General features: G+C 41.7%; 2 protein-coding genes across 2 annotated transcripts; both read right to left on the bottom strand.

Annotated features, from left to right (window-relative positions):
• Positions 1-642: 642 nt before the first annotated feature.
• On the bottom strand, positions 643-4,857 carry rnaseh2a (ribonuclease H2 subunit A). The gene is made up of 7 exons (XM_022758679.1): positions 4,731-4,857; positions 4,557-4,628; positions 4,152-4,366; positions 3,526-3,663; positions 2,599-2,686; positions 2,349-2,472; positions 643-1,006 (listed from the first exon to the last, which is right to left on the bottom strand). Exons 1-7 carry the CDS (start codon positions 4,855-4,857, stop codon positions 844-846), a joined length of 927 nt encoding a protein of 308 aa, XP_022614400.1. The 3' UTR covers positions 643-843.
• A 4,009-nt stretch (positions 4,858-8,866) lies between these two features.
• LOC111231505 (transcription factor Sox-10-like) lies at positions 8,867-10,957 on the bottom strand. The gene is made up of 3 exons (XM_022758614.1): positions 10,515-10,957; positions 9,866-10,137; positions 8,867-9,746 (listed from the first exon to the last, which is right to left on the bottom strand). Exons 1-3 carry the CDS (start codon positions 10,955-10,957, stop codon positions 8,959-8,961), a joined length of 1,503 nt encoding a protein of 500 aa, XP_022614335.1. The 3' UTR covers positions 8,867-8,958.
• Positions 10,958-11,618: the final 661 nt, after the last annotated feature.

Below are 11,618 nucleotides of genomic sequence, written 5' to 3'. Positions count from 1 at the left end.
AAAAACTGATTTTGTAGGAGTACATGTTCATATTCCTCTAAGCAAGGTACAGGTACTGAAACTCAAGTATACTATATCCAGTCCTATTAACTACAATAAACATAAATTTAAGTATATTATGAATTGTATGCTATCTTGTATGTACAGTACTGTAGCAAAAATGTGATATATGAAGAGAGACCATCTCTGGGTCCTAAATCCATCTAAACTAATTCTGAATATAATTTTAGTGTATCCCAATTGACAAAATGACAGTATACACAACATGTACTTTAAATGCAGTTGATTTTTGTGTGTGCTGTTGATGCAGACTATTAACTGGTTAAGAATGTTTCGTTATACTAAGTGCTAAAACATTTTGACAATTAGTATGTAGTATATACTACATAGAATCAGTATATAGTATGGATTCGGGAAATTTTGTGTTCGTCAGATTGTGACCAATAATGTGATGCACTAATGAAGCTTTTCAAACCCCTGTTGTAATACATCGTGATGCCACCAGAGGGCATTGTTGCTATTAAAGACTGCAACTTTCCAACAATGTTTTGTTGCTTCTTTGGAAAGCATGGAGTTCGAATTAAAAAAAAAAAAAAAAAAAAAAAAAAAAGGTTCTTAGGAAGGCAAAACATTAGATTTAAACATTATTTTTATGTAGCAAAAATACGCAAAAACAGAGCAAATAAAGACTGTTTCAAGTTTGCATTGGTGATACAAACATCAGATGCCAGCAATGTTTCATTCAAGTGCATGCAGACCCGTGCCAAACACATAACAGTTTGGTTGTATATGAAGATCTCACGATAAGCTTCCCAGTATACATGTGCATGTCCTCTAATGTCTTCAGAGTGTGTTGAGGCTCGTCAGCCTCCGCTCAGTGAGGAAGCGGTGTGTCTGGTGCGTTGGGTTTTGGTCGTTACCTCCAGCTGAAGCACCAAAGTAGGACAACATGGACCTGTTTTTTTGCCGCTGTGCTGACTTCTCACCATCCTCCTCATCATCATCCCTGAGGACAGATTTGACAAAACAAGACTGGTTTTTACACTGTGGTTGGTGCTCGTCCCCTGAGGTGAAATGATTTGCACAGACATTAAGCGTGCAAATCAAAGGGGTTGTGGTTTTCACAGACTAACACATGTAAATATTCTTACAGTCATGTGAAAAATTAACTACACCCCATGGAAATGGTTGACTTTTTCCAACATATTTTTCACTAGCAAACATTTTATCCTCTTTGAAACACTGCCTATTACAAAAATCAGACACTACATTTATTACTAGTGTAAATCCATAAAAACAGACTTAGGTGCTCTCGATTAGGGGCCAATTATTAGAATCTGTTTGGGGAGTGCAGGTGTAACACGTCTTATTTAAATCCATAGGCTCTGCTGTTCTCTTAGCTATTGAAGTGTGTGATGTCATTATGCCAAAATCTAAAGAGCTGTCTAAGGCCTTCAGTGAAAAGGTTGTGGATGCCTATGAGTGGCACAAGGGATTTAAAAAGATCTCTAAACGATTTTACTAGCATTCCTCATCAAAAAGAAGTCTCCAAGAATCTGGATTTGCAGGTAACTCTTGCACCTGTGGGTGTCAAAGTGCATGAGTCTACAATTTGAATAAGATAGCATTTGACCTGCATGGGAGACGTGACAGGAAAAGCCTTTGCTGTCCAAAAAGAACATTAGAGTAAGACTACTGTTTGCCAATGAATATCTAGGCAAAGACCAGGCCTTCTGGAATAATGTTCTGTGGACTGATAAATCAAAGACAGAGTTGTTAGGCCATAGTAACAGTAGACATGCTTGGGCAGACCAAAGACAGCTTTTAAGCAGAGGAACCTCATACCAGCTGTGAAGCATGGTGGTAGAAACATTATGGTTTAGGGTTGAGTCGCTGTCTCAGAGACTGGGTAGTTTGCTGTCATCAAATCAACTATGAATTTGGCATCATATCAAACATGCTTGAAGATGTGAGGCCATCTGTGCAAAAGCTGAAGTTGAACCAGGAGTTGTCCTTTCAACAGGTTAATGATCTTAAGCAGACAAGAAAAACCTTTATCTGTAGGCACTGTAACAAAGAGGATCAAATGTTCTCTTGTTCAAAGATGTTGAAAAAGTCAACAATATCCATGGGATGTACTTATTTTTTCACGCTGTATCTTCTCCTTATCTGTCATGTTCATAAATAGGAGAAACAGTCATTTTCTTAGAGAAGAATCACCAAGGGCACAGATACTGTAAACCACGTTTAATGCTATTTCAATGGTATTCTTCATTAACTCTCTAAATCAACCTCTGTCTTTATACATCTTAGGACTTTAGTCAAAATCAAGTTTGAAGGCTCTTTACCAGTGAACAGTCACTGCCTTGCTGTCCATTAGGGTTTGGGCAGTGCTCCAGCTAAATCGCACAAACTGAGGGTAACCAAACACTGGGTCCAGGTACTTCAGCAGCCACGCTTTAGTCTTGGGGTCTGAAAACACAGGAAAAAGTTGGTCTTAGTGACGTTAATCTACATGCAATTTCTACATGCAGTGTTTTGAATAACAACGTTGATGTCATTGGAAAGATTATAATAGCTGTTAATTGTTTCTGTTACCATTCGGGTATCCTGAGCCGTAATCTGCATCCACCTCTCCCAGGTCCTCAGCAAAGTTCCAGCCTTTTACAACACGATCCCTGGCAACCTGAAAATGATCACACAACATAAGCGAACCCACAGACCAGCTCTGAACAGATCTTAAAATATGGAGGTTGAGGTTTTCAGCAGCACCAATGCTCAGTCCATAATCCTAATTAAGGTCACTGAAGTAACAAAGAAATCCACACAACCACTAATTGCAACTCATTATTCAACCAGCACTCTGCTAATTAAAAAACTAAAACTCCTCCTGCTCTGAAGATGGACTAACTGGACTACACAACTGGTAAGATGCCAAAGGCACACATGGTAAATCACTCCATTAGGTGAGCCACCATGGTGCCCCCTCTTTGAATTTTAACAATGGCATGATTTCAATGATTCAATTTTTAAATGACTCAGACATACCAGCTGATTGCAACCCAAACCGAGAATTAATTCAAACAAGATATCAACTTATAAAACCTACCCAGATCGTTTAAAATGTTGAAGACATATGGGTGCAGAACAACAGGAGACCACTGTTAACATAAGCTTCAGTATGGAAAACTGGTTTTACATCACCACTCCCGCTATGAAAAGATATATGAATGTGTTGTTGAGAAACAACTCTACCACCTTTATAGGAAATAATTTTGTATTACACGTTGCTAGTCATAAATGTCCCTCATCTACTTGCTATACTACTCCCACCATTCATAAGATCATCTTCTTTCAGGAAAGACAGAGGAAATGAGGAAATTGAGATAGTAATTGAACTTCTGAACAAATTAACGACTGCACAGCTGTAGAAGAAGAGCGAAGGACCAGCAAACTGTAATAATTAAGGAAGTCAATGAGAATGAAGAAAGAGGACTAGACAGCATCTTGATGGTCTTTACTAACCTTCGCACAGATACTGGCTGCACTGACAATGGGGAAGAGGGAGTCAGCCTTTGGCCTCACAGTCACATCAACACCTGGGAACAGCTTGGACAGTTTCTCCTCATACTTCTCTGCTGGGCCGACTGTGTCCACATAAACCTGCAGAACACCAGACAGATTGAAGAAGAAGAGAGAACAGACAGCGCAAAGAGAAAAGGAGGATGAGGGGAAAAAAAGACAGAGGAAAAAGAGGAGTTAGGTCACTGCAAGACAAAGGTCTTCATGAGAAGAACCAATGACCCAAACTAGAGGTAGATCTGAGGAAAAGCAAAAACATTTGCTAATGCACTGCCTGCAATTAGTTTTAAGCTCATATGGAGCACCTGCATCAGTTATAGTTAACTCTGGTACATTCAATTGACACAAAAAGGATAATCACCATAGGTGCCTGTAAGCACAGTCTAAGACATGGTGAAGCTGCATGAAAGTTGGGGATATATTGCATTTTTATAACCTGACTAAAGATGTGAAATGGGCTCCATATGGCTGAAGACCTACATTAAAGGACAATTAGTCCATACAGGCGCAGTACAAAATGACCTAAACAACACAATAAAACATTTATACAAATGTAAATTACTTCCTACCTCTTTTAGCTGTACTCCACTGTCCAAGGCATACTGCACTAGACCAATCGCTGTATCATGCGAAAGAGCATTCAGGTTGTATTTTGTCCTCTGTAACATGCTGGTGGAGATTGTGTTGGGGGAGAGAATCTGCAGTGCCCAGCCCACGTAATTTCTGGCTTCATCCAGGTTTTGGAAAAGCTTCTCTCTCTCGGCCTCTGTTAGGGTCTTTGAATCTATTAAAGGAGTAATAAAATGCATCAATTTCAGAATCTATGTGTGATTGTGTGTCAATGCGAGTGAGTAAATTATGCAGGATTCAGTATGCATATTGATTTGAAAGTACCATCTTTTAGCTACAGTTGGTTGACAAATGGTGGTAAATAGTGAACTGGTTAACTTCATCACTGGCAACAACATTATTACCTGCCACTTTCAAGTTCTTCAGGTCCCCCTTTTTGGAAACAGGACAGAAACATATTCCATACACCATGGGCCCTGGATCAACAAAATACAAATAGTATAAGTATGTATACTACATGCTTCACTGTGTGGTCAATGCTAAAAAATAAACATCAAATCATTATCTCATTGGCTTACCCAGCACAGGCCCCCTGCCTGCCTCATCAATGCCCAAACAACAGTCCTCCATCTTGCAGACATCTGGGATCTGAGAAGCCAGCCGGCAGCTGACAGAGTTGTCCGTTTCAAAGGGACTGAGATCCATGACTGCTGGCAGAAGAAACATAAGCTGAAGCGTTTGGAGCTGCTCTCACAGTCCCCTGACCTGACCCAAAGTCCTAATAATCTCTATAACGTCTCTGCCTTGAAATCTGCGGGTAGATCTTAAACATGCTGCGTGTGCAAGACAGCCTAAAATATCTCAGAACTGCGAGTTAAAGTAGGTGAAAAGTGCTAAATCAAGAAGAGACACAGACACACATACACACACGCTGTGTAGCTCTTGTACTGTGTTACGATGTTGTAGCTAAATGCTACACACTTGATACGGTTCAAACTCCTGAGACGGACCCTTCTTAACAAAAATACGCAGATGTTTTCGGTTTAAATGCTGAGTTTCGGTTGTTTCGAGAAAACATTAAGGTAGCACATTTCATGACAAAACTGAATAAAGCCAATTCTTTACCTGTTACGGCGACTTCTGTGAGTTTGGTGTTGTGTTTGTCTGCTCCGGATTTGGCGCCCCCGGAAAAGCGTCTTCTTCGTCGTATTTAAAGATGTAGGCTCATGACTGCCACCACTTGGTCTGGAGACTGACCTGAGTCTGACCTGGAAATTTAGAGCTCACCTGGCTCCTGTTAAGGCTACTGTAAACAAGATTTTAAAAACTAGTACAGCAGTTAACAACTACTTTCTATGTGAAGATATAGTGGAGTAATGGCGTCCTGAGCAGAGAACAAAGTCACACCCTCTCTACATGTGTTTCTCTATTCTTTGTTTTGGCAGTGCAGGCATGTTAGTGCATGTGAGTCCCTCCTGTTGAACCTCTGAAATTACTCAAGTAAAGCACAAGATTGTTGTGCTGAAAATGTATGCTTAAGAACAGTACTTCAGTAAATGTAATTTGTTACATTCCACCACTGACAAATAGGTTACTCCATTACAATTAGAAATACTCAACAAGCAAAATAAATACTATAAAAATGACGAGAAAATGGCCCCTTTAAGAGTTTTATAATATGGCATATTATTGGTAATAATAATGATGCATTGATATGTAATCAGCGTCTTGAGGTTGCAGCACTGTGATGTTAATTTGAACTATCTTGTATGGGAATACAGCTGAGTACAATGAACAATGCATCATCTTTTATAAAAAATATTTCAGTGGAGTAAAAAGTAGAATATTTACCTTGGTAGTCAAGTGTAGTACAAGTAAGAAGTAGCATAAAATGAAAATACTGCCACAATCAGTCTAGTGTTAGAGCCAATTAAGTACATAACTTTTTTTGATAATAATATGCTGTTAGGACATGTTATTTAGATTCCAAATTTATCAAAGTCTGTATAATAGTCATTGCGTATGTTGATTAGTCCATTATGCTAAGGCCACACTTCTTTTTCTATTATTTGTCGTAAAGTGTACAGTTATAGTTTACTGTTGTAATTTACGACAGGTGATTTGCCATAAAGCACTTTGGTGCTTTGAGTAAGCTAGCACTGATAAAAGGTTGAGAGGTCAGCGGAGTTTGGATCATTATAAGTTTTTGACTGTGTTAAATGTGACAGATTTAGCACCATGGGAATATAGAACATGAAGTCTGTAATGGACCCGGCTGAGATGTAAAATCAAATCACCTGCTGTGACGCTGGCAAATGGAAATAAACCCTCTTCAAGTTCCTGCCTAAGTGTGAGTACATTGGGTTTTCAGATAAGGGTTGGATTAACTCAGTGGAGCACCAGTCAAAACAAGATACTCTGCAGACTAAGTGGCCCAGGATTTTGGAGCGTGGTAAAACAGCCACAACAGTTTAATATAGGCTGCTTCCTATTGATTTAACTTTATTTTTATTTTTCTCCCTTCCAATGTATATTCATAAGGATCGGAGTCTGTGGATAACCTGTGTGGATGTATTAAAGAGTTAATCCACAGCATATTAAATTCATTAATTTAGTGTGCACTGTGTATTTAATGTTATATGTATGTTTTTTCTTCTGTTGAAATCTACATAACTTTCCCCATACCCTGAGAATACTTTCCCTTTCTTTCCCAAATTAATTCCACCTTCACCTCTTCTTTTGTAACATCTCACTGCCTCCATCATTATCTTTGTTTTACATCACCCTCAAACACAATGTCAGAACAATGAGCTTGACATTTAGTTTTTTGGATGCGATCTGAATAGTTTTTAACTGCAGCTGAATGTGGAGGCAGGGAGGCAGCCTCAGGTGGAGAGGAGAGGGCAGAGTGAAAGGAGAGCCATGTACAAAAGTCCAAGTGTACGCTGGTTACGCTGAAATTGGCCTTGCCTCTGGCTCTTTACACCCACCCCTTCTCTCTCTTTCTGTCCCTCTCCTTCGCTGAATGGCTCTCTTTGTCTTTCTCAGTAACACGCAGTCCCCAGCTGATTAAATGTGGGGAATTAGTAGTCAATTTTAGCCTACAACACACAAACACACTAAACAGCTTAGGTTGGTGGGGCGCCGATTGTGTTTTTATTGCAGTTCACACGTCAGCAGCGTGTTTTTAATTTTAATTTTTTTCACCCTTCACTTGCTAACTGCACCATGTGTTTTCTCCACACCAACACTGCCACATAAAACCACGATCTTACACAGCATTTTTTTTTTTTTTATAAATAAATTGATTTAATAAATGACAACAATAATATTTCAACATTGCTTTTCTTGTAAGGAAGCCAAAATACTCAAGTGAATGTATAGCAAACACTTTACAAAACTATCCAGAATTATACAAAATGGAAGAAGCAAAGTTGTGACACACAATGCATTATTACTTACATAAAAATAATAACTACATGGTAAGAGGGTCAGTATAAAATGATAAAGTATGCATCACTTAATAAAGGTGAAACCTGTGGTAATGACCATTATTCACATTGCTGAAGAGGAAGAGGGCTATTTGTAAAGACTAAAACATGCTTTTGGCCTACATGCAGCGCAGAATGGTCATACATGTGATTCTAATCCTTAAGTAGGACCCAAAGCTAGCCAATTATCTGGAGAGGTTTGGTTGAGACTTTGTGCTTATAGATTTTAACTGAGTAATTGGATAAATCAGATGTGAATCAGCAAAAAATGTTAGGCACTTAGGAAGCAAAAAAGAAGACTGAAGTGGACGTTTAAGGTTCTGATATATTGAATACCCTCAGTCGATCAGGTATCCAGGGTCACACTCCTCCTTTGCTACTGGCACAAAATGAAAAGAGTTGAGGTAAGTGTCCAAGACTGAGCGATAAGCTGAAATACACCTTTAAGAGCTCTCTTTCCCTCTCTTTTTCCTATTTTCCCCTTAAATGCTTAATTGCTCAGTTCAGTGAAGTCCATGTAAAGAAAGGACAGAAATACAGACTGTGCTATCTACAAAGAAAGAAGGTTGCAACTATCCTTTTCTGGCCACGAAAAAAAAAACAACAACCCCAGGGAACATCTTATTGAAACAATACATGCTTTTTCCCAAAGCAGTGGTGCAGATGTGTAAGTGTAATATCAAATCAGTCACAATAAAGTTACACCCTAGGATATCAACAATGACAATAAAGTTACTACTCATATAAAATAACACAATGACATCAAAAACATCCTTTAGTTTGGTTAATAAAATCTGATTATGTCAGTCTGAACCCATCGCGTCTGGGTCAAAACTGAGTCACTCGTCCACATCTATCCACTCTCAGTGTCTCTCTCACTCGTCTCGTCTCTTGTATACAAACTTGCTGTACATCCCAACTCATATATTTTTGATGGCACACATTTGTTAAAGTTTATTTATCTTTTGATTGGCTGTTGACCCATGATTCACACCTTATACTGTGTGAGTTTGTGGCTGTTTTTTTATTCATCTGTGTAAGGCCCCGTGGATGCGTCTTGCATTATATTGGCTAAAAAAGTAAAAACCTCTAATACAACATCAATATGGCATGGACACACACACATATACACAATCACATGCTCGCGTATTTGCACACACACACACACACACACACACACACACACACACACACACACACACACACACACACACACACACACACATACACACACAGACACACACACAAACACACACACAGACACACAGATCCACTCACACGCTTCCCATATTTCCCTCTGCTCAGCTGGTCTCCCTCAAGGTCTTGTGAGTGTGGTGTAAACAGGCTGCTCCCAGTGTGTGGGGCTGTGAGAGGGGGCCACACTGGAGGGGTCTCCTATGGTAGTGTACAGAGGCCTCTGTGTAGGGCCCATGTAGGAGAAGGCTGAGTACAGCCCCGGGGCCTGGCTGGAGTGGGCATAGTACGCCCCCGGGGCCTGGTGCTCTCCATACTCAAACTGAGCCCTGGAGGCCAGCGAGGGGAAAGCGGAGCCGTAGTGAGGGAGGCTGAGAGGGGTGTAGGTGACATGGGTGCCTGAGGAGGGAGAGGACGAGGCCTCGGCGTAGTGGCTCCCAGACGCAGACTCGCTCTTGATCTGGGCCTTGGAGGGGTCGGAGGAAGACGGAGATGCCTGAGGCTGCTGCTGCTGTTTGGAAAGCCAGGCGGAGTGCCCACTAGCAGCAGCCAGGGCGTAGGCATAAGATGAGGCCGAGGATCCAGCTGCTGGGGCGCCGGTTCCACTCTGCGGGTGGCCGTTTGGAGGGAGGTACTGGTCAAACTCGTTTACATCAAATGGCTCGATGTTGGACATCACCTCGTGGCTGATCTCGCCGATGTCCATGGTGCCAAAGTCGATGTGGGGTTTAGCGCCTGATGACGAGGGACCACCGGATGCACCTTCAGCCCCCACCCCGAGGGCTCCCCTGGACCCCCCTGATCCTCCGGCCGCTCCTGCTGCCCCATCCCTCTTGGAATCTGACAGTTTCCCAGACTGGAGTTCTGTCTTTGGGGTGGTGGGGGGCGTGGGTGGGCTGTGACCCTGACCTAGCGGAGAGAGGAGGACAATATGATCAGGTGAACTTTTATTTAGGAATTGTGCTGTTCTGTTCTCATTTTTCTTGACAAAATGTCAAAATACAAATCTTGTATACAGAACCACCTACCAGCAGGATGGTGGTGGTGATGGTGATGGTGGTGCAGGTCACCCAGGGGAGACCCGGCCCCGCCATTGTGCTCTAGATGCAGGGTCTTGTAGTGTGACTGGGAGTGGCTGGCCTCCCCTTCCCCCTGGCTATCAGACTCACTAGCAGTCGTTAGTTTGCCGTTTTTGCGTCTCCGGGGTTGGTACTTGTATTCTGGGTAGTCCTTCTTGTGCTGTTTCCTCAGCCTCTCCGCCTCCTCGATGAATGGCCTCTTGTCGTTCTCGTTCAGCAGCCTGGGGGGAGAAAAACAAGGAGTGATTTAGTCTTATGAGTTAATAGGAAAGTAGGCTATTTTCTTTGAATATGTCTGAAAATTAAGTTGCTATCAACCTCGTGCGTAATGGATAAATACAGGGACAGCATTTAGCTGGTATGAATCTAGGTTTGCATAAGTTTTAAGTTCACACCATTTTTAAGAAACGCAACATAACAAGCACCAAGTGTTTCCCTCGTTAACAATCACCATTTTGAGTTAATAATTTGCCCACTTTTATGTTCAACTTGAATCTATAGGTTACATCCCTTCATATACTTTACGCACAGGCTGCACAGGAAATGTGCCACTGTATGGCCACACTGTTCTTTTCTGGGACAGCCTCTCCATACAAACCTCCACAGTTTGCCCAGGGTCTTGCTGAGCTCCGCGTTGTGCAGGTGGGGGTATTGGTCGGCCAGTTTCCTCCTCGCCGCTTGGGCCCACACCATGAAGGCGTTCATGGGCCTCTTGACGTGGGGCTTTGCTTTGTTTCCGTTGTTTACGCGCACCGGCATAGGCACAAGTGTCCAGTCATATCCGTCCAGCACCTGACTGACCGCCTCCCTGATACCGATCGGGAAGCGATCGTCCTCTTCCTCTGATTTGGCTCTGGATCTGCCTCCATCATCCCCGCTGCCATCCGCGACACAGAGCGCGGTCAGCTGCTGCGGCGGCCCGGTCAGAGGTGAGTCCTGGCCGGGCGGCGCTCCGGGTTGAGTTGGTGAGAGTGAATGACCATCGTCTGACCCTCCGGGACTCAGCTCCGCCTCGGACAGGCTGTGCTCCTCGCCCGACATTTTTTTTTTTTTTTTTTCAAATTTTACTTTCAATTAATGACAAGACCCCCCCTTTGAATGCAAAATTAGTTTTCGAGAGAGTCCAAACTATTCAGTGTAATGAATTCGTTTTAACTGAATAAGATGTTTGGAGTCTACGACGATCCCAGTTACTGCTGACTCTTCTCAGGCAAAGCCATACTGCTGCGTAAAAGTGTCCTCTCCACCGTCGGCTGGAAATCCTTTTGCGCAAAAGCTGCTACACCTAAAGATCACATGCAATAGATCAGACACTCTTTAGTAGGCCTACTATTAAAGTCCACAAGTTAATTATAATTTTAGTTTAGCTGTCAATCAAACATGTCCCGGTTTATTTCAAGCTAAACGGGTTCAGCTTTTCAACGGACTACATGTAACCGAAACGGTAGGCAATCTGTAGCCAATAACAACAACAATGATAATAATAGCATTGATTATGATAAATAATAATATTAATTATAACATTAGGACGGAAGAACCGCTTCTAGAAAAATAATATTTTAAAGCCAAATTACGGCCAAACCTCTTCCAGTAAAAATAAGAAGAACACAGCTGGCACACGAACGCTGATGTGAAATATATCATTTTATCTTAGAAATTTTGTTTAAAAAAAAAATTACATAACTTACCAATTTAGATGTCC

Source organism: Seriola dumerili, unplaced genomic scaffold (assembly GCF_002260705.1).
Source record: "Seriola dumerili isolate Sdu_G_001 unplaced genomic scaffold, Sdu_1.0 BDQW01000302.1, whole genome shotgun sequence".
Taxonomy (NCBI): domain Eukaryota; kingdom Metazoa; phylum Chordata; class Actinopteri; order Carangiformes; family Carangidae; genus Seriola; species Seriola dumerili.
This window is presented reverse-complemented; position numbering and strand designations above follow the sequence as displayed.

Excerpts from the sequence above, each read along its gene's own strand:
- rnaseh2a (XM_022758679.1), bottom strand. The coding sequence starts at position 4,857 with ATGGATCTCAGTCCCTTTGAAACGGACAACTCTGTCAGCTGCCGGCTG. Across the intron at positions 2,687-3,525 it reads CAGCCAGTATCTGTGCGAAG|GTTGCCAGGGATCGTGTTGT; the intron begins GTTAGTAAAGAC and ends GATCATTTTCAG. Across the intron at positions 1,007-2,348 it reads AAGGCAGTGACTGTTCACTG|GGATGATGATGAGGAGGATG; the intron begins GTAAAGAGCCTT and ends ATCTGTCCTCAG.
- LOC111231505 (XM_022758614.1), bottom strand. The coding sequence starts at position 10,957 with ATGTCGGGCGAGGAGCACAGCCTGTCCGAGGCGGAGCTGAGTCCCGGA. Across the intron at positions 10,138-10,514 it reads ACCCTGGGCAAACTGTGGAG|GCTGCTGAACGAGAACGACA; the intron begins GTTTGTATGGAG and ends TTCTCCCCCCAG. Across the intron at positions 9,747-9,865 it reads TCACCACCACCATCCTGCTG|GTCAGGGTCACAGCCCACCC; the intron begins GTAGGTGGTTCT and ends TCTCTCCGCTAG.